Source organism: Hakea prostrata, chromosome 4 (genome assembly GCF_041222555.1).
Source record: "Hakea prostrata isolate BN-2017 chromosome 4, UWA_Hpros_2, whole genome shotgun sequence".
In the NCBI taxonomy this organism is placed as follows: Eukaryota; Viridiplantae; Streptophyta; class Magnoliopsida; order Proteales; family Proteaceae; genus Hakea; species Hakea prostrata.
Window position 1 is genome coordinate 16,875,103 of NC_142603.1, and position 26,574 is coordinate 16,901,676.

At 38.5% G+C, this 26,574-nt stretch overlaps 2 protein-coding genes across 6 annotated transcripts in view; both read left to right on the forward strand.

Moving 5' to 3' along the window:
* The window catches only part of LOC149018232 (uncharacterized), a 29,170-nt gene extending 19,088 nt beyond the window's left edge, over positions 1–10,082 (forward strand). The window contains exons 5-6 of one of the 5 annotated variants that reach the window (XM_089152545.1): positions 1,460–1,601; positions 8,262–10,082. In XM_089152545.1, coding sequence (XP_089008671.1) covers positions 1,460–1,601; positions 8,262–8,422 — 303 coding nt within the window. In that variant the 3' untranslated portion in view covers positions 8,423–10,082. The remainder of the gene's footprint in view (positions 1–1,459; positions 1,602–8,261) is intronic. The other 4 variants (XM_089152544.1, XM_089152546.1, XM_089152543.1 and 1 more) reach the window with 4 other exon arrangements.
* A 1,973-nt stretch (positions 10,083–12,055) lies between these two features.
* Positions 12,056–26,574, forward strand: part of LOC149018233 (ABC transporter C family member 3-like) — a 30,816-nt gene continuing 16,297 nt past the window's right edge. The window contains exons 1-5 of the mRNA XM_089152548.1: positions 12,056–12,457; positions 12,771–15,352; positions 15,677–15,763; positions 15,844–16,494; positions 16,598–16,762. Of these exons, the coding sequence (XP_089008674.1) occupies positions 12,968–15,352; positions 15,677–15,763; positions 15,844–16,494; positions 16,598–16,762 (3,288 nt within the window). The 5' untranslated portion in view covers positions 12,056–12,457; positions 12,771–12,967. The remainder of the gene's footprint in view (positions 12,458–12,770; positions 15,353–15,676; positions 15,764–15,843; positions 16,495–16,597; positions 16,763–26,574) is intronic.

The window sequence follows — 26,574 nt, forward strand, 5'->3', positions numbered from 1 at the left end:
CACGTGTAATGCTACACGTGAGGGGGAGATTGAAGATGTCTACAATTCAAAGCCTTTCATGTAGACTTCCTTATGCAGAATTTGATCTTTGTTACCTTTGAAAGTTTGTCCCTTACCTTCGCAATCTTCTACTCCTTTGAAAGTTTGTCCCTTACCTTCGCAATCTTCCACTTTGGAGATCTAACATTGCTATAGAGCTATCTTTTAGACTGTGCAGAACTTGATCTCTGCTAACCCTGGAGATTTGCCCCTTAACTTGACATCTTCCCTTCAGAGATCTAACCTTGCAAAAGACTTGTCGTTTGACCTTTGCAGAACTTGATCTCTATTACCTTTGGAGATTGTCACTTATCTTGACAAATTTTCCCCTACCTTTGGAGATTGCCCCTTGGCAAACTTTCCCTTTAAAGATCTAACATTGCTACAAATCAAAACTTTCACTTTGGCTGTTTTACCCTAGCTATTGTTACCCCAAAAATATATTTTCCCTCAGATTTGTGCAGAAATTTAGTCTTCTCAACATTTGAAGATTCTACTTTTTTACTTGGGCATTCTTCCTTGGAGACATAAAGTTGCAGTAAAGATGAGGACAAATCAAATGGAAGTCTATAAGGCAGACGTAATCTATAAGTTTGAAGATCAAATTGCAGATGTTTACCTGGACAGATGTTTTATACTTTTTTGGTCAAGTTGGACATGTGTGATATCCATGCCTCAACTTGAGGGGGAGTGTTGGATTCTATTAGGAGTCTAATAAGAGTTTGTATAGGAATTAAATTAGAGTTTGCATTCATGTAAACTTCTATTCCTTGTAATAGTCTACTTTCCACTTTATTATAAATAAAGGGCTTGAGATCATGGATCAATAAGCCATTCTGCCAAACATTGTATTTCAACAAGGGCCCGGGCCCAAAACCCCCCAAGAAAAAAAAAAAAAATTTTTTTTTTGTTTAGATAAAAGGGGGGGTTTAATCTTAATTATTTTTTTTTTTTTTTTTCCTATCAATTTAATTTTTTTTTTTTTTTTTTTTTATTCTTTTTTTTTTTTTTCTTTTTGGGGGGGGGGGGATGGTGGTATATTAATTTTTATTTTTTTTTTTTTTTTTTTTTATTATTTATTTTTTTTATTTTTTAATAGAAAAAAGAAGAATATTAAAAAATATAAAAAAAATAATTGATAATGAATTTTTTTTTTTTTTTTTTTTTTTATTATAATAATTTTTTTTTTTTTTTTTTTTTTTTTTTTTTTTATATTTATATAAAAATTATAATAATTTTTTTTTTTTTTTTTTTTTTTTTTTTTCTTATATTAATGATCCAAAGAGCAGAAACCGAAGAAACATGGAAGCCCATAAAAGTTTTACCTTGTTCAAAGTATTTTTTGTAATGTCAATGCATGGGTAAAAGCTTAGTTTTTGGTTACTTTACATAAAAAGGGTCTTATTTCTTACATCATCAGGATTCCAAGGATGAGCCGTTGCAGACTCATATTATTAACTCTTTACGATGGGCTGAGAAACAACCTTCCATAGATTGTGATGAGGCTTTTTTTCCACTTCTACATGAACGCATGTCTTTTGTGGCATTCCAACATGTTTCAGGTACGGATCAGTCAACTCTCCTTTCCTCTCTTTTGCATTTTAACATGAATAGTACATTATTTATCAGGTTGGTTACTTTTGCACAAGAAAATCCCCGTTCTGTGTATATATATACACTCTTGCATTGGAATTCTTGACAATTTTCTACTTATTGCCCAATTTGGTGAGGAATTGCATTCATCAAGATTTCCACTTTTACGGCCACTAACACCACATGTACAGATTCTTATTATAACCAGTATAGCTTAATTTGGATCCCATTTGCCAAGCAGCTGTGAGTTAGTTGGTTTTAGGTATAATTGGCAAGACTGGGTGGTCAAGCTGGCAGATTAGATATCTGCAAGTTTAACTAATTTCTGAATCTTAATAGAAAATCTAAATCCCCCACTTTAGATGGAAACCTCAATTCCTGTTGGTCATGGGAATTGGTGCTTTTTTTTTTTTTTTTTTTCTTCTGGTGGAGGGGGGGGGGGGGGACTGGTGATTTTATATGTACATTGGGGGGTGAGGGCTTTACATATACCACCAGAGAGAGTCACACCTTAACCTCTTCACTAAGGAGGTGTGGGTCATTGCCAGCTGAGCTTTGGTGGTAAATAGGTCCCCAGTTATCCTAACCTAACATAAATCAGGGAAATTCCACTAGAAATTCTTTGCACATCAAGACGGGCTTCACTCTACCAAAAAAAAAAAAAGACGGGCTTCACTATATTAAAAAGAAAAAGCAGAAAATGCAGGAGAGTTGAAACATTGAAAGGATCTTACTTCTTCTAACTTCTATCACCAATGGAGGAAGACTGATGGAAAAATTGAACAGAATCTCCTAAAGTTTTTTAGTTGTCGAGCTTTCTGCAGTATGGAAATTAGGTCCCGTGGTAGTTTGGAATACAGCTTGAAGGTATTAGTTGATAATGTTATCTTTGTAATGTGAAGTATCTTTGGCTATGTTCCATAGAGATTCAAAATTTCAAACTAATATTGTAAGTGGAAATATTAACTTGAGACACCTATCCTAGGGAGGAAGATATCCACACCTGACAAAAAAACAGCCCCCCACCCCAAAAAAAAAAAAAGGAGGTTAAGGGGTGCTTTGTTAATCTGCAATGGAAGGATGGTGTTGGAAAGTATGATTGAGGTTTCCTAATTGGAGTAGACTCCTCTTTTAGTTATATCTTTTATTTTCTTATGTTCTTTCTATTAGTTTCGTATTTTGTGTTAGACTAGGTTTCCTAATATCTAGGATTGGTTTTTCTATTCTATTTGCTTTTATTTCCTTATCCTACTCAGAGTAGGATTTACTCAAATTGTAACTATAAATACCCCATTGGGGCCAATTAATGAAAAAAACCTTCTGAGCAATAATTTCTTCAAATTCCGACTTGATATCAAAGCCTAATGTCTATTAGGGAAGAGAGAGGGAACTCAAGGAATCAAGTCCCTCTCTTTTCTCTCATCGCTGCCGCCTCTACTACCCCTTCCATCGCTGCAACCTGAGTCATTGCACAAACCAAACCACATCGCTGCCACTGCTACTAGCCCTTCCACTGCTGCAACCTTAACCATCATACCACATTGCTGCAACCTAAAAATTCTTGCAGAACCATCGCCTTCTACTTTTTTTTCTCCATTAACGGCAATCTGAAACTCATTGCCGCTTCTTCTTCATCATCCTGCAACCTAAAACCTTCCATCGAATCACCTCTTGCTATCGCTGCAACCTGCAACCCTCCATTGAACCTCTATTGAAACTCCATCTGCCACTGCAACCTGCAACCTCCATCGAACCTACAACCCACAAATACCGTCGCCCAAACCAGTAATTACCTAGGGTCTCTCCTCTTTTGATCTTCTTCTTCTAATCACCATCAAACCAAGAGCAGACCTTCCGCCATCTTCAAAATTACAAGAAACATATTCTACGAGAACTTCTTTAGCCATCAATTCACTAGAAACTCATTCCAGATGAAGGCATTTTATACTTCTAAACCAGACCAAACCAACTTCCATTGAACCGACATGGACCAAACCAGACCAGGGGTCTATTTGTGAATTTGCATATATTCATGGATCTTTTTTGTGAATTCACATATATAGGGATTTCTTTTGTGAATTTGCATATATAAATGGGTCTATTTGTAATTTCCTCTTAAGGGTCTTTTTTGTGAATGCACATACATCTTGGGGCATGTTTGGTTTTTCCCATATATCCAGGGGTCTTCCTGAATTTCCCATATACACAAGGTCGTTTAGAATTTTTTCATATATACAGGGGTCTTTTTGTAATTTCCCATTTATATAGGGGTCTCCTTTGGGAAAAAAAGGAAAAGGAAAAAAGATGCTGCCCTTTTTCCTATGAATCCTATTTACCCACTATCTTTTTAATTTTCGTTCACCTCACATTACCTCTTTAACTTATCCTTTTTTCATGTAACTTATTTAATGATTTTTTTCTTTTACCTTGATTTCTATCCATAGATTTTCATGCTACTTTCATCTTACCATTACAATTTCTTCCTTTTCAAGTTTATCCATTGGCTTGAATTTTCTCTTCTAAGAATTCTCCTAATTACATTTGGGCCATTATCTTACCTTGGTGGACCATGGACCATATCATTTATGGATTCCTTTATCATTGTTTTACCCACGTGTAAAGCTACACGCAAGGGCAGATTGAAGAGATCTACAATTCAATGTAAATCATCTCCAAAATCAGAACTACTATGAGGCTTAGTCTGACATAAACCAGAAGCTTAAGTCATCCAAATCTTTTACTTCAAGAATATTGTCTACATTTTTCAGATCATTATTCGAATGCCTCTCTTTCAGACTTCCTTGTGTATAATTTGATCTCTATCACTTTCAAACTTCTTTATGCAGAATTTGATCTCTATTACCTTCGAAAATTTGTCCTTTACCTTGGCAATCTTCCACTTTGGAGATGTAACATTGTTATAGATCTGATTCTTTGACCTGTGCAGAACCTGATCTCTGTCGCCCCTGGAGATTTGCTCCTTATCTCTTGACATCTTCCACTTTGGAGATCTAACATTGTTGAAGATTTGGTGTTTGACCTTTGCTGAACTTGATCTCTCTTACCTTTGAGATTGTCACTTATCTTGACAAGTTTTCCCTTACTTTTGGAGATTGTCCCTTTACTTGGCAAATTTTCCCTTTAGAGATCTAACATTGCTACAAATGTAAAGTTTCACTTTTTCTACTGTACCCTAGCAGTCTTTACCCCAAAAATATATTTTCCCTCAAATTTGCGCAGAAATTTGGTCTTCTCAACATTTGAAGATTCTACCTTTTTCTTGGGCATTCTTCCTTGGAGACCTAAAGTTGCGGTAGAGATGAGGACAAAGCAAGTGGAAGTCTACAAGGCAGACATAATCTATAAGCTATTAATGAAGTTTGAAGATCAAGTTTTATACTATTTTGACCAAGTTGGGCATGTGTGATATCCATGCCTCAACTTGAGGGGGAGTGTTGGAAGTATGATTGAGGTTTCCTAATTGGAGTAGACTCCTCTTTTAGTTATATCTTTTGTTTTCTTATATTCTTTCTATTAGTTTCATATTTTGTGTTAGACTAGGTTTCCTAATATCTAGGATTGGTTTTTCTATTCTATTTGCTTTGTATTTCCTTATCCTACTCAGAGTAGGATTTACTCAAACTGTAACTATAAATACCACATTGGGGCCTACGAATGAAAGAAGAAAAAAAAAAACCCTTCTAAGCAATAATTTCTTCAAATTCCAACAATGGATTATGTCATCTACCTTAAGTATATACACAAAGGGCATTATCAGTTCAAGGGTTGCAAAATCAGTGTTATTTATACCAAAATCTTCCTAGAGTCCTGTTATGTTGGGACAAGGTTTCTCTGAAAGTTGGAAAGCCAATTCCATTCCCTTGGAACTTTGGTCATTCATCTTTCTATGTGTTGTTTGTTTCTAAAGTCGATCTTATTTTAGTTTTAATGCCCCCGCTTAGTGGTTTAGATATGATTTGGCGTGGTTGATGTAGTTACATGTAGATGCCAAGCTGTTTGGCAAGAAATATGACAGAAGAAGAGTTAAAAAGAATAGGGCTGGGACTTCCCATGAGTGTGAAGAAAATACAATGTCGTCTCTGATCCTCATCATTTGTTCAGCCAACAGAATTTTGGTCACCACACTGACCTTGTAAATATCTTCTTCATAGCCTTCATTCCATGCCTCATCCGCTTCTTCTCTTTTTTTATTAGTTTCAAGACCCCAATCATCACCAAGTTGTAGTTCCAAAGCAACATTTGATGTTTGTCTTCCATGGCTGCAATGACAATATTAGTTTTGTTTCTTGAAGGAGAATGGTTAGCCGCATCTCCAATAGCATCGCAGTGAAAACAACAGGTCGATGCCTTATCCCTATTAATCCATTAACCATGGGTGCCTTTCTTTTTCCTGGGCAGTAAACGGAGGTTTAGAAGGCTGTTGTCACTTGATGATTTAAATGGTGTGTAGGGCATCATACCTTTAGCAACTTGGGAGTTGTAATGTCTAGGGGCTGCCTTCAATAAATATTCAGCTTTAAGGGCCTTTTCAAAGCAATCATTGAGTTCAATAATGGGTACTACTCCCATCTTGTCACCAATCTCCACTTTCAGCCCCAACTTGAAGCGTGAGAGAGGTGGCCATGATCTTTATCTACCCTAATATGTGCAGTTAGGTTATTAAATCTGTCCATGTACTCTTCAATGGACAAAGTGCCTTGGCAAGGGTATTAAGCTGATCATGTAGCCTCCTATGGAAGCTAGAAGGAAGGAACTTCGCCATAAGGTCTTTCATCTCTTCCCATGTGGTTGGCTCTCTATTTAGGTGACATAACTTTGACTCGTAATTTCTCCACCAGCCCCTTGTGGTCCAATCAACCTAGCATGAACCAGCTTTAAGGTTTGCTCCTCTATCTAGAAGAACCGATCAGAATAGTTGTGAAAGGTGCACAACCAGTCATAGAAAAGAATGGAATCAGATTCTCATAAGGATCCTTCAATTCCATCTTAATTTTGTGTTTGTCATGTTGTCGCCCACCAGCAAAGTTGTCATTTTATTCTTCATGTTAGGGTTGGACCCTTTGAGGACCTACGTTGCTGATGAGGTGGAGGTCTCTCTGTAGTAGTTTGCCTTGTACTCTCTTTGATTTCATGTATCTCTCTCTCTCTCCATATTGTCAAGTCTGTCCGTTAGCCTTTGTAGAGCTTGAAATAGATCATTTGACAGAAATTGTAGATGGTTAGGGTTGTTAGAAAGTTTAGAACCTACCCTCTTCTACCATTGCTCTGATACCAAATAATATAAAGCTAAGATCAAGGATGACTTAGCCCCAATAAAATCCACAAATCAGAGAATTAGAAATAATAATAAAAAAGAAAAATAAAAAGAAAAAAGAAAAAAAAGAAGAAGCCAAAAGACAAGAGAATAGAGAATTGGAATAGATGGATTTAGCTCTTGACAATAACGCTCCTTCAGCCCCAGGTGTTAGCTCTCAACAGCAAGCTCCTCATCCTTCTTATCACTCAAGCAAGAGACAAGAAAATAAACTCAAAGCAAAGTGAATTAATTAAGGCAAGGTTCTTCTCAATTATTCTGTCATATTTCTTGCCAAACAGCTTGGCATCTACGCCGGTGGTGCTTGGAAAGTTAGTTGATCAAGGCAGGAAACTTCCGAAAATACCATATATATGAAGGGAGGTATTAATATAAAGGTTTTGGATGGTTTTTTTTTCTTTTTCTGGTGCTGGCTGCCAACCTAACGCACCAACCCTCCTCCTTTACCTCAGCTTGGGATTGGCAGCCAACACTGGCAAGTTATCAAGGGAGGAGGTATATGAATAACAATTTAATTGCAAGATGTATTATTACATAATTCCTTTGGGAATTATGATCTACAAGAACTAGAAAGTCAAGAGCATCTGAATGCACAAGGCTCCCACTACTGCAGCCTCTGGGAGAATCAAATATATGGAGTCTAAACCCTTGCCTCGATGAAAATGCTGTAATAGAAACCGACCAGATTGATATTTAAATTATAGACTTCTATGGTTCTGGCCTTCATACTTCCAATAATTCCCTTCTAACCTCCTAATGATAGGCTCCCCCCCTTCCCTGCTGAGAACCATCACTTTTACTGAAATTTCGTGAAGCTATAATAATAATAGAAACTATGAGAAATGCGAGAGCCACCATTAGTGAATGAGTGAGTCCTGGAAATGTCCTGTTTGCTTCTAATGGATTTTCTGCATATGTAGAAGCAACTCCATGTACTTACTGAAATACTGTTAAATGTTTTTGCTATAAATCAGTATGAATTATAGTGCTATAGTTTTTAGGTGCATTATAATATGGAGGGGTTTCACCATTGGGTAATTCCTAGAAATTCCTTAATCCAAATCAAATGGTAAGCTGGCTCTGCCCTGCACTTACCATTTCCTTATATATTGCTCATTGAAGAATGCTCTTGGTATAATCTCCCCATACTGCATTGCTGGATCCTCCATCTTCATGATTTGATGTAGGTGATGCATTTCTTTTGACATTATAACAAGAATTATGTAAGTAATGTATCTAATCTGATGTATTATGAAAAGTTGTCTTTGATAAAGCTGTGGTGTTTCTTTGACAGGATCAAGTGAATCAGAATTAGTTACACTGCAGAGAGAGAAACTAAAGGCAATGGAAATCAAAGTGACATCAGAGAGGTTGGAGAAATCAATGAAATTGGTTAAACAGAACATTTCTGTGGTTGCGGCCAAGCTGGCTATTCAATCTTTAGAAATTCAGTAAGCTACAAGATAATGGGAAGGGAAGCCGTTCTATAAACTTTTCTTCTTGTTCATATAAGCATGGATACGGGAGGGTAAATATGTGTTTAGGCATGCATGTCTTGTTTTTTTTGTTATTTGAGTACTTGACAATTACTATGAAATGCAATAGTAAGTTATGCTTAAGACCAAATGCACTCTCTGTTACGCTGGGTTTTATCACAATGGTCACCTCATTTAATCTGCCTGGACTGCCTACATTTGTGTACTTTGCATTTTGTTAGTTTATGCCCAACTCATCCCAATCATTAGAAGGAGTCTTTTTGGATCCAGGTCGTCTCCAACTACTTGCCCATCCCAATTCCTTCCAACCTCTCACAGGCAAGGGGGAACCGCACCCTCATTTCAGGCAGGCGCAGGGCAGTCAGTCATTTCAGCTAGTGCTTTGAGTTGTACATTATTAGAGCTTGTTAACTATTGTTATCTGTGTCTTGGATTCTGAACCTGTTTCAAAAATCTGCCTACTCCCACCTTTTTTGTGTGGTGACCTGAATGGAGTATTTGTAAGTCTATGATGGTTGCAGATGCCTATCTCCAGAAGTACAGCGAGACCTAACTTGATGGATCTATCTACTTGAGCGAGATTACCCATCTTGTTGTGTAATCAAGTGGAAAGAAGTGACAATCGAGGACTTTTGAGCAAGGGTTTCTGGGTGAGAGTTCATCTGTCATGCATTTTGGGTGTTCTTGAAAGATCTCTATACGTATTTTCTTTCATTTACAGTGTGAATCGTCTTCAGTTCTACTGTGGGTGTGGCACATCATATTAGTGTGTCTGCATTAAATCGTTCTCATCTCTGTTCTCCAGCTTTGACATATATGGATTGCATACCAGTATAAGGGAAGGTATTTAATTGAATTGGATTCTGAAATTGAGACATCTAATGCTGTGACCACTCTGACCAACTGCAAAGCCACAACATCAACTGTCCATGTGGTAGTCTTTGTAGAAAAAGTCCCACATGTTTCAGAGCTTTTTTTCCAAAAAACTAAAGTTGCTAGATGGAAGGACAGAAATTCCATTGCCACTGGGTCATTGTATCTTTGTAAGGAAAAAGACGAGTTAGGGTTTCAGCAAAGCTGACTTGGGTGGAGCTCTCTGGTTTGAGAAACTCATAAGATAGAACCCTTATAGAGAAACATTCTAAAGACAGAATTGGTCAATTTGAAGTCTTAGGAGTTGATTCAGTATGAAGAACTTACATTCAAATTGACATACTTCACTCTTATTTCAGTATAGTAGATGAGATGAAGTTTAGCCGCAGGACTGAGAGATCATTGTGCAGTGGGGAAGGACTTGCAACATCCTTTTGTGTCCAAGTTCTGAAATTGATGATTGTGAAATGGTTGTTCATTTACTATATTTTTTTTATATGAGGAGCATGTCACATTGATACAAATTTTTTTTTTCTTTTTCTAGTTACCAATTGCCCTTAATTGCTTGTTATTAAACTCTACCGTTAAATCATGCTTCCAGCCCAAGCTTTTAGAGCGTTATTGCCTTCTTTGAGAACAACAGAGCAAGCACATTGTGTTTAAGACAATCTAGTCCCTTAGCGTAATAACATCAATCGTAGAGGACTATAAGTACTGAGGAAGGAAGAAAACTCTAATTAGACTTCCAACTTTGTTATGCTAACCATTTTAAGTTAATTATCCCAGGTGAGTCCAATGAAAAAGTGTCAACATACAAAAAATTGTATCTTTTGCTTTCATGCGAAGATCCAAATAAGTATTATGCTCAGCTTGTTTCAGTGGGCATGTGGAAGATGCATAATTGGAGTTTGCAGAGATGATGAACTGGGGTAATCACAGTTATTAAATATGATTTCCTTTGTTACTACTGTTGTAGAAAGTTGACAAATCCTGAAGAAAACATGAACATAAACAAAAACCACAGAAAGAGAAACATTAAGATTTGAAGTGGTTGATGCATCAATGTGATGTGTTATGTCCATTGGCATAGCCGAAGATGTTTTCACAATGTAATGGAGAAAAAAGAATTGCAATGGAGATCTCTCAAAACCCACCAAAACAATGCTACTAGTTCTCATCCAAAAACCGAAATTCGGAAACCCCAAATTTCACTCATGCTTTTAGGAAAGATGGTAAGGCATGTAAATAATCCTCCAAATTAATCAATTTATTGGGCCAGATTGCATTGAAACAGCCTCTCAACAATAATTGCTGGGATAAATTGTATATGAAAATTGTCCTGTGTGTTCTATGCTTTGGCAGAGGTCTAGAACCCACTGATCCCATCACATATAGAAAAACTCCATTTATTATCATCACCAATATTATGTTAAGAGTGGTCAACCTTCAAAATGGGTGCAACAACCTGAGATGCAGAAAAATCTCGACTGCTCATGCTGCACATTCATGGGTTTTTCTTTGCAAGCTTGCTTGCTGATTTGTGGAATCTCTGTTATCTTCAATTCTGGTGTTGCATGCGAAGCTTGTTCTTCCACCAACTTTGATTGGAATATGAACTCTTCCATGTTTCTGCTGGTGTCTTCTGGATCCATACAAGATACTGTGAATCCTAGTCATAAACAGAGAGAGTATGGGGAAATCAGAAAGCTAAACACAGGAATTATAATTTGATGCTAAAAACCAGCCTGAAAAATAAGAATCATTTGTGTTATTAATGCTGAAAGTTCAAGGATAACTCTTGATAAATAGATTTTGCAATAATGAAAGAATATCTGTAAAATTTATTAAGCCACTCAGAAGCATCCATATTTCAAGAATCTCTATTAATGTCTTACAGCATTGTGTAACAGTCTGGTGAACCTCTAAATTCTCAGTATCATGTAAGGCTCTTTTTGGTATCAATTCACATTATCTATTATGCATATTTAAAAGAAATAAGTATAAGAATTCATTATTGGTCAAGAATGAAAAATGGTTCGATAAATTTTGTTGAAAATATATTATGGAATGAAAAATAAGTTTGGTGTCAAAATAAAAAATAGTTAGACAATAATAATGAGCAAGTGAGAAGAGAGGGAAAAAGCATGGTTTTTATAAAAATAAAAAAATGTGTATTATTATTTTACCTTTGTCTTAATTATAAGATCTTAAGTAAACTTGCACATAAATGAAGAGAATGAAATTCTCACTGTAATCCAGATTTTGAAGGTTTTTCTATTATTTTAAACATAAAATAAAACTAATAATAAATGTCAAATCATTTAAAATAATGAAAAATTATTATAATTAGGAATGATAATTGATACCAAAAACAACCTTAAAATCTCCCAATACTCAGGACAAGGGTAATATATAGCACATAGGAATCCGGATCAGATTCCTTACAAGAGCACAAGAGACACAGAGGTCCATAGAAAAAAAATAAAAATAAAAATATAATATAATATAATATAATATAATATAATATAATTAAATTAGATTAAATTAAAGTCATAAAGTGAGACCCACAGTGTGTACCCCGTAAGCCTCTAATTTCTATGGTCATAAAGTGTCATATTTTTAAATTACCAAAAAAAAAAAAGTGTCATATTTTCTTTGACGTTGTCATTTAAAACTGAGTCCGCCGCTTTCCTATTTCACAGGGGAATTGAGAGGCAGTTAAAGTCAAACGGGTCTATTTATTTCATAAATTAGGAAGAAATGCTATTTTGGCGCTTCCCGTGTTTGTCGAGTTACCCTTAGAACGGAAGCCAGCCATCAGATTTCTGCCATTCAGAAACACTGGATAAAATAGATACTTAAATCGTCAAAGGGAAATCTCTCGCTCGAGAACTCTCGTCTTGTCGTTCTGTTGGGCAGGATTCAGGTTTGCTAACGTTTTCTAAGCAAGGTGAAAGGCAGAAGACAAAGTTTGCGACCATCAATGATCACTACTGCTGCGGCAACAGTTCCGCAAATGTGGAGGAACGATGTCGGACTATCATCCCCCTGGAGTCTAAAACCACTTCAACCCATATGTTCTCTTGGATTGTTTCTTGTTGCTTGCTGGGATCCTCTTCTGGTAACTTAATCGTTTCCCCTTCTCATTTTTTATAATTGGGCTTGGTAACTTAGCAGTCTAGCCCTTCTTCTTTTTTTTTATTTTTTTTTTTCAATTGGTTCTTCCATAGAAAAATTTTGATATTGATCTTTTACGATATGTCCTTCTCTACCTTGCATTTTGCTCGGATATGTTGATTCAAAAATACTTATTGGTTTACCTCATTTCATAGTATTAGAATCTTAATTTTCTATGAGAATTTTGCCTACTCTGTGCTCTTTATTTCTAGGATATATCCTTTCAAACACTTCATATTTTGTCGTTTAATTTACAGATTCATGTAAATCAAGTAAGGGTGATACTGGGTCCTCAATGTTGATCCAAGTCTTTCTGGAACACATAAAATGGACATGATTGCATAATTATACGCTAGAATTCTGGACATATTGCAAATGAAAACTGCTGGGATTCGTATTGGACTTAGCTGAGCTCAACCATCAATTTGTAAATAGAATAAAGAAATCTGCAAAAATGGCTGCATTTGAAGTATCAAAGAATGGTATGGATATTTGGATATTCTTTTCACAGCCTTCTACATCCACTCTCATCCATGGTTTTTCTGCTTCTTCACATCTTATTTTGCTGGTAGCTCTATCCATTTACTGGATCTGCAAGAGAAGGATGATGCTGAATGTTGAAAGCTCAAAACCACTATGGAAGAATAAATATGCTTTATACTATTGGTTAGCTCTTATATCTTGCATGGTTCTGTCTATTTGTGATCTTCTTGTATGTGTATTAAACTGCATCTCTGGGTATAGACATGGTTGGCCTGAGCTCAAGCTTTTTATCCAATTGGATTTCATACTGAGAACAGTCAGTTGGTTTATGATATCTGCGTATTTGCACAGCCAGTTTTTCGATTCAAGTGAGCACAAGTTCCCAATTTTGCTAAGGACTTGGTGGACCTTTTACTTCCTAATGTCTTGTTTCAGTTTTGTTATGCATAGTGGTTTGTATTGGAAACAGTTGACATCTTCATTCCTGCTATGGGCCTCTGATGCTGTATCCATTATTGCTGGTTTTCTCTTATGCTATGCTGGGCTACTTGGGAAGGAACAAGAATATGAAGATCTCCATCTTTCAGAGTCTCTATTGAAAGCGAGTTCTAGTCAACGCAATAGGGATGATGGACAAGGACCAAGTGTTAGTAGAGAAAATATAACTCCCTATGCAAATGCTAGTCTTTTCAGTATTATTACTTTCACTTGGATGAACCCCCTGCTTTCACTTGGGTATAAAAAAACACTGGACCATAAAGATATCCCTCAACTTGCTAATTGTGATAGAGCCAATGTGGTCCGTGCTCGTTTTGTAGATAAACTTGAGAATGAACGTAATGCTGATGGTAATGGTGGTCAGGTTAGTACAGTTAAATTGGCAAAAGCGTTGATTCTCTCAGTGTGGAATGAAACTTTATTAACGACTTTATTCTCTATAGTTTGTACATTGGCTTCTTATGTTGGACCATATCTTGTTGATGCCTTCGTTCAATATCTCAATAGTCCTCAGCAACTAAAATACAAAGGCTATGTACTGGTGATCATATTCTTTCTTTCAAAGCTAATAAGATGTGTCTCAGAGAGGTTGTTGTTCTTTCAATTGCGGAAAATGGGAATCAAGAGTCGTGCTGCCTTATTCTCAATAATCTATAAGAAGGTTCTTGGGCTTTCAAGTCAGTCAAAGAAGAACCACACTAGTGGGGAAAACATTAATTTGATGAGTGTTGATGTTGAGAGGGTTGGACTTTTCAGTTGGTATTTACACAACATATGGAAGGTTCCTGTTCAAATTGTTCTAGCATTGTTGATCTTATATAGAAACCTCGGTATCGCTTCACTTGTAGCCCTTGTTGCCACAATGATTTTGATGTCGGCAAATGTTCCACTAGGAAAACTACAGGAGAGATTTCATGGGGAATTGATGGATTCAAAGGATCGACGAATGAAGGTTACATCAGAGTCTCTACAAAATATGAAGATTCTTAAGCTCCAAGGTTGGGAGATGAGATTTTTGGCTAAGATTATTGAACTCAGGAATTTCGAAACAAGATGGCTTAAAAAGTTACTTTATTCATCAGCTATGATTGCCTTTGTTTACATGTCTGCTCCCATGTTTGTATCCATGGTTACTTTTGGATTTTGTATGCTTGTGGGTATTCCACTAGAATCGGGAAAGATTATATCTGCACTTGCAACATTTGAATTACTGCAAAGGCCCATCATAATTATCCCAGATACAATCTCCATGATGGTTCAAACTAAAGTTTCCCTCAATAGGATAGTCTCATTCCTTTGCCTTGATGATCTCCATCAGAACATAGTGCAGAAAGTGACAAAGGATGAATCAAATGTTGCAATTGAAATAATTAAAGGAAATTTCTCTTGGGACCTTTCTTCAGATAATTTTACATTGAAAGATCTTAATCTTCGAGTGTACCATGGAATGAGAGTAGCTGTCTGTGGTTCAATTGGATCTGGAAAGTCAAGCCTACTGTCATGTATATTAGGCGAAATACCAGAAGTGTCAGGAGCCATTAAGTTGAATGGAACGACGGCTTATGTTGCACAATCACCTTGGATTCAAAGTGGTACAATAGTAGACAATATATTATTTGGTAAGGGAATGGATAATAGAAGGTATGAGAATATACTCGAAGCATGTTCATTAATGAAGGATCTGGAATTGCTTCCCTTCGGAGACCAAACTATCATAGGGGAGCGAGGGATCAACTTGAGTGGTGGTCAGAAGCAGAGAATCCAAATTGCACGTGCTTTATATAATGATGCTGATATTTATTTGCTTGATGATCCTTTTAGTGCTGTAGATGCTCATACAGGAACCCATTTATTTAAGGTAATGAGTTTTAAAACCCCCTTTACTTTCAGAGGTTCCTTGATCAAATTAGCTTAAAGCTTCTCATTGCTTGCATTTCAATTTTGTTTATTAGAAATTGAGTTTGATCTAAAAGTTGATATGAAAAGAATGAAATCATGACTATTTGGTATTATTACAAACACATGATATTAAGAGGCACATGTTTTAATATGAAATTTATAACTTGATGTTACTTATTATTATGTGAAGTGTTTTATCATAATATGTATTACTATTTAAATATTTTAAGTAACTAATTTTGTTTTTTAGTGCCTAAAGATGAATATTTGAACTTTATTACAGGAATGTTTGTTAGGAATTTTGGGTTCAAAAACAGTAATTTATGTCACCCACCAAGTAGAATTTTTACGTTCTGCTGATATCATCTTGGTGAGAATTATACCTTTCTTTTTTTATTCAAGTCCTTTAACCTAGTTTAAGGGTGATTATTAACTTCTTTTACTTGGCAGTTTATGAAAGATGGAAGGATTACTCAAGCGGGACAGTACGAAGATATTCTAAGTTCAGGAATTGATTTTATAGAATTAGTAGGTGCGCATAAAAAAGCTCTCGAAGTACTTAAGACTATCAAATGTGGAACTGATTTGGATAACTCAATTAATGATGAGGAAGAAGATAATATGTTATACAACGAGAAGTCTATTCAGGATGGTGATGAAACAAAATCTAAAAATTATGAAACAAAAAAACTAATTGGGGATGAAGGGCAGCTTGTCCAAGAAGAAAAGAGAGAACACGGTGGATTTAGTTTTACATTTTATTGGAAGTATGTCACTATTGTCTATAAAGGAGCTTTGATACCATTTATACTCGTGGCACAAGTTCTTTTCCAGATTCTCCATATCACAAGCAGTTATTGGATGGTTTTAGCCACACCTGTTTCAGGGGACAACAAACTCTATGTTGGAAGATCGACTCTCATATTTGTTTATGTTCTTTTGTTCATGGGAAGCTCATTTTGCATACTGATAAGGTCCATATTCATTGTCACCATTGGATACAAAACAGCTACTCTTTTGTTTAATAAAATGCATTTTTGCATGTTCCGAGCTCCCCTATCATTTTTTGATTCTACTCCGAGCGGAAGGATTCTAAATCGGGTAAGTAAATATAATTATTTGCTTTGGAAGGAAAAATAAATATTATATGACTATCATAAAGTAAATAGAATTTTATTAAAATGAACTTGGTTTTTGAATATAGGTGTCCGTGGATCAAAGCGCGCTTGATTCTTCTATTCCACACCAAATTGAAGAGTTTCTTATATCATTCATTGGATTCTTAGGAACTGCTATTGTAATGTCACAAGTTGCATGGCAAATGTTAATAGTTTTTATTCCTTTGGTTGTGACATGCATCTGGTATCAGGTAATTTTATATAACCTCTCATGATTAAATTTCAAATCAAAGTAACCTATATTTTCTAATGATTTTGTGTCACGTAATACAAGTTTGTTGTGATAAATTATGAATTTGATTTGTTCATCAAAATTGATTGTGGAGGATATATCATATACATATTCTTGGTTGTTCAAATGGCAACATAATAAACACTTCTATCTAAGTATGAAGAATATACCAAACATTAATTTTCCAATCATACATTTTCATATAAGTCAATACAAAGTTATTATATATTTGTATACTAAAGTTATTTGAGAATAGAATACTGACCAAAACCAATGTTGTACAGTGCAAATAGGGTGTAAGTTTGGCCCTGATTTTGAACCCGCCTTGGCTCGCCTCAAATGGGTTTTGAGCTTAAATTCTAGCCCTAAGGGGTGCATCAAGTCCAGGATAGGGTGGCCTTGATTAGGATTGGGGCTAGGTCTGGTTGAGTATTTGATTACGGCTGGCGGGCCCAAGTTGGCCTGGCCCTACTATCTTTGCTAATTTTGGACAACAGTATAGAATTATGCCTCGTCTTATTGTTTTGTGATCGAGGTCTGGGCTAGGGTCAAGATTATGTATCTAAACTGCCTGGCTGGCCTGGCACTGTCGGTTACAGCCTTACAGGTTAGGGTCAAGTTCAAGGTCTTAAAAGCCTGACCCTACTGTAGCCCAAAGTGCAAACACATTTTATAGTAAAGTAGTTGTGTTATTTATACAAATTAATTATTTCAAACAAATATTGACAAAAATATAATGTGGCAAATAGTTTGGTGGCTTGTCTCATTATTTAGAACTCACATTAAAACTAACTAATTATAAGTAAAGAGAAAATGTGATGTGACCCTAGAATTCAGGGCCATTAGTGGGATCTTTTCTAAGAAAGCAGCATACAGTCTAGGGCTTCAACTTTGCTGTTCAGATCTGGTTTTCATTGGACAGCAGCTAAACTGTACCATAAACACACTAGGAACCCTGTGTCTAGGTCTGATTTGGTTTCCAACCCTTTGATATAGGTATAGGGAAGGTCTAGGGATAATTGGAGAGGGGTTAGGGTTCAGCCAGGCTAGGGTTACGTCTAAAAAATAAAAGAAAATATTTTGTTTTCAAAAAACTGTAATTGCAGAAAATTCCCAAGTTAAGGTTTCCAGATTCTGCCACAAGGAGAAAGAAGAAGAAGAAGAAAAGATGAGAGTGGGGGCTGAGGAATAGAGAATAGGGTCTAGAGTGGGAAGGGGTAACAACAGTAGGTCCTGGGGGGAGGGGGAATGGGGCTGTGAAAGGGGTAGGGGCTGAGAATTGAATGAAACTAGGGTTGGGAATGGGAAGGGATAACAACAGTAGGTCCTGGGGGGAGGGAATGGGCCGCGAAATTGGTAGGAGCTGACAATTGAATGAAACTAGGGTTTGGGGATGGGAGAGGGTGTCACAAGCTGTAGGGAGGAAGGGGTAGGGTTGCGTGGCAGTGTAGGAGGATAGGAAGGGGTAGGGGAGGGGGCTGGGGTTACACTTGAATAGGAACAGGACTGTTGAGTAGTTGCAGGTTTGATGAAGCTTATAGGGTTGCTGCAGGCTTGAAGAAGAAGATGCACTAAGATGAAAATCACAGAATTGAAGATCCAAAATCCTGGGGATCCTCTTTGGATCCCATGACACCCCTTGTCTCCAAAACTCGATTTTGTTTATTAATTTCATCAAAATTGCCTTGTTACAATTGAAATGGCTTATTTATAGCCTTACATGAGAACAATTTAAAATAGGTTTCAACAAACAAAAAACTAGGACTCAACTCGGCATTCAACTTGGAAGTTGGAATTGAATTCCTTCTAAGACTAAAACTCTACTTAGCAACTAGAAGAGGAGTTCCTACATTTTTTTTTTTCTTCTTCTTTTTTCTTTTCTTTTTCTGATGAAAGAAAAACAAATTCATTACTTAGAACAGTTACATAGGTAAGGTTGCAGTGGTAGATCAACATTACTACGGGTAGAGTTGCTGCTGCTATCCTAACAAACCAGTCCTGGAGCATGGGAGATTTAAACATACAAAAGTTTATAGTTCTAGTTTTCTTGGCAATATCTAATAAAAGATTAACTACACTGAGAGGCCACTCCCGTTGTGCTGGTTTAGACAATAGGGTCAAAATATGTGGATTCTTGCTCCAAATTTCAGAAACTTCCAGTCCCATCTGCGTCGCTTTTTCCATGACTTCTTGTATCACCAAAAGAGCTGCCTCTAAGTCATCTGATTTATCTAATCTTTCATAGTGTAAGTACTGCATATGCCCATCCTTATATAGTCCCATGCTCCATCCTGTGCCCCTTAGCCTTTTGTTAGGTACCCCTGCACAAAGTAAGATTGAAGCATTAGTATCTTGCATACATATGGGGATGTTATCTTTTATATAGTATTCAATCCTTTCTTCATGGAATTCCCCAGGTTGATTTGTTGCAGGAGATGGTTTTAGATCTAATATCCATTTGGATACTTGTCCTAAAACGTGGATTTGGTTGGGCTTTTCTAAACAGGGTGGTATTTCTTGCTTTCCAAATAAAATAACATGTTATTGAAAACACAAAAAGAACCAGATTCTTGTTTGCTTATCCATGTGATGATTTGAAAGTAAGGTTTTGCATAGATGCAAAAGTGAGTGATGCTGCCAATATTTTGTCATCAATCCGAGCAGTCCTACTGCATGAATTCTTTTTGCCCATCCGCATGATATGAAAACGTGCCAAGCTGTTTCACTTCCTTGTGACACATTGGGCAGTCTGCAGGCTCTTGTGTCCATTTAGATAGGATAGCTCTGAGTGGTGTACTTGCATTCAGTAGTTGCCCCAAAAAAAATTTAAATTTAGGATGGATAGGTAACTTCCAGAGAAACTTCCACGACTTCAAGAACTCGTTCCTAAAAGTGGGATATCGTTCTTCCAGCATGGCTAGGCCTGCCAATTTGGCAAAGAAGCCACCAGTTGGGGAAATAAGAGATGACAAAGAGCCAGACTGATTAGAAAGTAAGATTGGTAATAAAACAGAGGTATCAGATGATTCCCTTTTGAGCTCTTCCAGATCACTCATCACATTTGCACTGTTGCGTTCCTTGGCCAGATGGGGAAGTCTTGGTGTGGGATTATCCTATTTTGAAGGGGTGGAAGCCATGGATCAAACTAGAAGAATGATTCTCTCCCATTACCCACTTTTCGGGTAATCAAGGTTTTGAGCTGCAGCAAGATACTAGTGATGCTGTTCCAAATTCGCGATCCTTTTTTACTGATCAAACAGATATCCATTAAAGTATCTTGCTTGGAGTACTCTGGTCTATAAGGCACTTGGATTTGCAATCTCCACCCTTGCTTTAACAGTAAAACAATATTGTAATCTTCCATCTTCTTAAACCCCAGTCCTCCCAATGCTTTTGGTTGACAACATTTTTCCCATGAGATTAAAACCAATTCTTTAGTCTTGTCTGTTCCTCCATTCCAGATGATCTTAGGAAGCCTAAAGCACTGCACTTGATACAAAGCTACCGATTGGAGAGCTGCTTACATAAGGATTCCTCGTCCTACATACGTCAGATTTGTTGCCTTCCATGTTGCTAATTTCCGTGACATTCTGTCCAAAATAAATTTGCAGTGCCGGGTTGTTGCACGACCTAGGAACAAATTTGTTGCAATGTAGGTAGCATCCTTCTGTATTTCAGATACTCCCAACACTGACAAGATTTGCCGCCTAGTTGAATGTTGCACATTCCGGCTAAAGTACACCCCCCTTTTCTCAAAGTTGATTTCTTGTCTTGTAAGGTCCGAAAACAATTCCAATACTGCTTTGACTGCCAGTCTGTCCTCATGCTTTGCTTTGAAGAAAAGAAAAGTATCATCAGCAAAAAACAGGTGAGAGATCTTGGGAGAACCTCTTCCAAGCCTGATGCCTTGAAAAAGATTGAGAGCTTTATACTCGTTAAGCAACCTAGACAAGACTTCCATAATTAAAAGAAAAAAGATATGCGCTAAGGGGACATCCCTGCCTTAGTCCACAGGTTCTAAAGAATCACAAATAAGGGGAACCATTGTGTTTAATTGAGAAAAAGGCAGAATAGATAAGAGAATGTACAAGCTGACACCAATGTGGCTCAAACCCCAAAAATTGAAAGAGTTTGATAATAATACCCCATTTGGCTCTGTCATAGGCTTTGGACATGTCAAGCTTTAGGGCAACATAGCTAGTTTTGCCACGGATTTTCCCCATGTAATGAAAATTTGCATGGGCCACCAATATGTTATCCGTGATTTGTCTTTTTGCCACGAAGGCACCCTGAAAAGGGGAGATGAAAGAAGGAAGAAAAGGTCTTAAGACGCTTTACCAAAATTTTCGCAATGATTTTGTAATAGACATTACACAAGCTAATAGGCCTAAAGTCAAAGACTGTTTCTAGCCTCATCTTTCTTTGGGATGAAACAAAGGAGGATGTGATTAACCCCAAAAGGTAGAGTACCAGTTGAGAAGAAAGAGGTGGTGAAAGTAACAATGTCACGCTCGACCAAGTCCAGTGTTTTTGAAAGGAGTTAAAACTATCAAAGCCATGGGCTTTGTGGGAGCCCAACAAAAAAACCACTCTTTTGTGCCCTCCTTGAGACTTTTGTGCACCTCTTGACCCAGAGTGAAGTCAAGAAATTTCTCTTGGATTCCAAAGCCAACTTTTGTGCCCTCCTTGAGACTCATGTTCAAATTGAGAGTTCCCATCGGATTGCCAATTTCTTAGCCCCTTCCTGGTCTTTTCTCTCCAACTATTCTCAAAGTCCTAATGGTAGGATTTGGATTCTTTGGAACCCCTCTTCTCTCAAAGTCTCTCTCATCGATGCTTCCCCCCAATTCATGCACCTCTCTATTTCCCCTTCTAATGCCAATTCTGATTTTTATCTCACCATAGTTTATGGTTTTAACCTGGCTGCCGATCGTGCCCCTCTTTGGGACTCCATCCGTTCTTTTTCCTCTGCCCATGCAAACCAGCCCTGGGGTGTGGGAGGGGATTTTAACATTGTTCGTTTCTCCCATGAGAGGGTGGGCGGGCGCCCGCCCAATCCTACTGCTGTCGAAGAATTCAACTCATGTCTCGATGACTCTTGTATCACTGATCTAAGATGGTCAGGTCACTCTCTCTCTTGGCATAACCGTCGTATTGGTGAGGACAGGATTGCATCGAAGCTTGATCGTTTTCTTGTTAATCACCATTGGCTATCCTATTTCCCGAATTCCCATGCTTCTTTCTCCCCTCCTTGCCTGTCGGATCACTCCCCTTGTCTAGTCCATATCTTCCCTCTCTCCTCCTTCGGCCCTAAGCTTTTCAAGTTCTTTGATATGTGGACCTCCAACTCTTCTTTCTTGCCCACTGTTAAGGATGCTTGGGAGAAACCTGTTCAGTGTCATTCCCTTCCCCTTATCAGTTTTGCCCGCCGGCTTAGGAACACAAAGGAAGCTCTCCGTAGTTGGAACCATTCCACCTTTGGAAATATCTCCTCCAGGGTCTCTGACTGCCGCTCAAATCTCTTGCGAACTCAAACTTTTCTCCAAAATGACCCTCTCAACCCCATGCTCGCGGAAAATGAGAGGAATCTCTCTTCTGAGCTTTCTTCCCTAGTCTCTTTAGAAGAGAGTTTCCTTCGCCAAAAAGCCAGAATCAAATGGCTCCAACTTGGGGACTCCAATTCCGCTTTCTTTCACCGCTCCCTTAAAGAGAGATCAAATTTTAACTCCTTTCCTGCTCTCCTATCTAGCAACGGAGTGTGGATCTTCGACCCTCCGGGGATCAAAGCCGAGGTTGTCTCCTATTTCTCTAATCTTCTCTCTCCCCCTCGTTCTTCTCTCCCGCCGCGTCCCCCTCTCCCCCCGGGACTGATTAATAAATTTGTCAGCCCTCAGTCTTGCCCTTCTCTCTTTTCTATCCCTTCCCATGATGAGATCATTCATGCCATTCGATCTCAAAAATCCAATCGTGCTCCCGGCCCTGACGGATTCAGTATGGGTTTTTATTCAAATGCCTGGAGCATTATTGAGGATGATCTCATCAAAGCTGTCCGCAGTTTCTTCCTTAATCCTTCTCAACTCTCTTCCATCAACCAAACTTTCCTTTGCCTCATACCCAAAAAGGCTGGGGCCTCTTCTCTTACTGATTTTCGCCCTATCTCCCTTTGTAATCTCCTCTACAAGTTCATCTCCAAAATCCTTGCGATCCGGCTAAAATCGGTTATGCCTAACTTGGTTAGTGCAAACCAATCTGCTTTCATTTCGGGCCATAGTATTGCGGATAATATTCTCCTTTGTGCAGAGATTGTCAGGGGGTTTGACAGAGTGTCCCACTCCCCTGCTGCTCTCCTCAAAGTGGATCTCCACAAAGCTTTCGACTCTATCCGCTGGGATTTTATTAGTGATGTTCTCCTCGCCATGAGATTCCCTCCCTCCTTCATCCATTGGATCGAAATTTGTATCTCCTCCCCTTACTTTTCAGTCATTACTAATGGTTCGCCGGCGGGCTTCTTTCCCTCTACTGTTGGCATTCGGCAAGGTTGCCCTCTCTCTCCCTACCTTTTTTCCCTGGCTTTGGAGGTCCTATCCCGTCTCCTTCAAGCCAAGACTGATTAACTCCTAATCTCCCCTATTCCTAAGTGTAAAGCCATCAATCTCACCCATCTCGCCTTTGCTGATGATCTTATGATTTTCTCTATAGCAGACCTCAACTCCATCTCCTCCATCACTTCTACCCTTTCTTTCTTTGAGTCTATCTCTGGCCTTAGGGTCAATCTAGACAAATCTACTCTTTTCCTCTCTGGAGTTTCTGAGCCTCTTCGCTCCAATCTCCTAAATCTTTCGGGGTTCAAGCCTGGATCCTTCCCTGTGACCTATCTCGGGCTCCCTCTCATTCCGGGTAGGCTCTCTCGCCATCATTGCTCCCCTATGTTAGATCACATCCGTAAGTGTCTCCAGCTTTGGAAAAGCCGTTTCCTCTCCTTCGCAGGTAGGGTAGAACTCATTCGATCGATACTCCAATCTTCATACCTGTATTGGTGTGGCATCTTCCTGATACCTAAAGCAATCTCGTCTGCCATGGAATCCCTCTTCTGTGCCTTCCTCTGGAAAGGTCAGGATTCTTCTCGATTCCTGCGCCCCATAAGTTGGTCCAATGTCTGTCGGCCCAAATCTGAGGGGGGTCTTGGAATTCGTCGAATCCAAGAAGTTAATTCCGCTGCCTTACTCAAGCTCATCTGGAAAATTGTCACAAAAAATGACTCTATCTGGGTCAAATGGGTTCACTCTTACCTCCTCAAATCTAACTCCTTTTGGACTGTCTCCATCCCTCCTAATCCCTCTTGGACTTGGAGGAAGCTTCTCCTTCTTCGGCCCCGCGCTCTAACTGTTATTACCACCCACATCTCTTCTGGTTCCTCTACTTCTTTCTGGCAGGATCCATGGCATCCGATGGGCATTCTCCTCTCGCTCTTTCCCCCCGCACTGTATATGAGTCTCGAATCCCCAAATCTACCCCTCTCGCGGAATTCATCTCTAATGGCACTTGGGTCCCTTCCCCACATCATAGCCTCACACTTGTCTAGAATTCTCTCCCCCCTATTTACCCGCATCTTCATGATTCTATAATTTGGACCCCCTCCATCACCAAAACATTCACCATGTCCTCTGCTTGGAACCTTGTTCGCTCCCCCTCCCCTTCCCCTCCATGGCCCGCCCTGGTTTGGTTTAAAGACCATATTCCCCGTCACTCTCTCACCCTTTGGAGAGCCCTAAACCTAGCCCTGCCAACCCAATCTTTCCTTATTTCACGGCATATCCCTATCAACCCAAAATGTATCCTTTGCTGGAATGGTACTGAGGACATCGAGCATCTATTTTTTACTTGCCCTTTATCTAGTGCCCTTTGGAGGAAAGCCCTTAGTTACATTTGGCCCCGCTCCCGTCGCTCCTTTGGGTTTGCCCGTGACTGGTCTTGGATTTTGAGCAAGTTCCCTGGCTCCTCTATCTGTGATCGGATTGGTAAGCTGGTGTTTGGTGCTACTGTTCATCATCTCTGGTGGGAACGTAATCTCAGGCGTTGGAACTCCAAATCCTGCTCCATAGACGCTATATGGAATGCTATATATTTCGATGTTTCTTCTAGGATCTCCTCTCTCTCCCTCCCCTCGGTAGTTGACTCCCCAAGGAACAGGCTCATTGTTGTTACCTGGGGTCTTAACTCCCAATTCTCCCCCTCTTCTTGATGTGAGCTTCTGGCTCCCTTGTATTTGTTTTTTGTTCCTTGGTTCCTTTAATAGATTATTTCATCAAAAAAAAAAAAAAAAACTTTTAATCTAAGGGGACCCGGGGGGGGGGGCCCACCTGGCCGGAAAAAACCCCAAAAGGGGGAAGGGACACAAAAAAAAGCAAGGGGGGGGGGGGGGGGGGGGGGGGAAGAAGAAGAATAAAAAAAAAAAAAAAAAAAACAGAATGGCGAGGGCGCAGAAAACAACCACAACAAAAAACAAAAAACCCTCACCCCCCCCCGGCCCCCCCCCCTTCCTTTTCACCCCCCCACAGGAAAACCCCCCCAACAACAAAGGAAATAATAATCCCAATAAAAAAAACAAAAACATAAAAACACCAAAAAAAAACCACCCCCCCCCCCCACAATTTTCTTTTATGATGATTAATTTTGGTTGACAGGTGATAAAATTTTGTATTCCTATCTCCTGTCAGAGACATACAAATTTCTTGACTTTTGGAACCAAAATGATTCTTCAGCATTGAAGGTCCAAGAGAGCATCTCTTTTTTTCGATTGATTAATGTCGAGTCTGGCTAAGGAGCTTGTTCCAACTTCCAAGATATCAATCTCATTGACCATCCTATGAAAAAGGTAGTCAATATGATCAAACTTAGTCTTATTCCATTTATAATGGAACCTCGAGAGGCTTGCTAACTTACCCATCAGGGAAGATTTAGTGTCTGAGCTCCAAGCCTCTTTGACAACTATAGGAAGAAAAAAAAAGATGGTGAAGCCAAGCATTTTGGAAGTGAAAAAGTTTTCTCCTACAAGGTGGCACCGAGACAGGTTTCAATAGAATTGGGTTATGGTCCGACCCAGTGGCAGGAAATTTATTCACCAAGGGATTGGGGAAAAAACTTATCCAAGAGGGTAAAGCAAAAATACGGTCAAGTTTCTCTTTAACAAGAGTGAGTAGTTTGTTTATTGGTCCAGATAAAAGGTAAAACAGATCTCTGAAGTAGAGAGTTCTAATAAGTTGGCATCCCTAATTAAAGATTGGAGCAAGGGACTGGTAGGAGAAGGTTTAAAGTGGGTTGTGAACTTGTCATTCGCATGAAGGAGTTCATTAAAGTCACCCATAATAATGAACGGATGGGAAAGAGAGTGAATAATAGAGGCTAAGTTCTCCCAAAACATTTCCTATCCGAATGAGTAGCATAAATGAAGATAATGAAAGTAGGGCCAGCAGATGAATTCCAACAAAACATATGAGAGACTTCTTACATTGGATAATCTATAATTTTAAGTCTTCGTGACCTAGAGTCCATAAGCCACCTTGAAGACCTTTGGTTCCCACACTGTCCACGTGGCAAAGAGATGAGTAACCATGAAACCTTTTCATTGAAGCAAAAAGTGCCGACTGATTCTGGCATTTCGTTTCACATAGAAAAACAAGACCAGGTTTGTATTTTATTCAGTGTCTTTGCTAGACACAGTTGAGAAAATTTTCTGTTGATACCCCTAATATTCTAGGAAAGAAGCTTCAT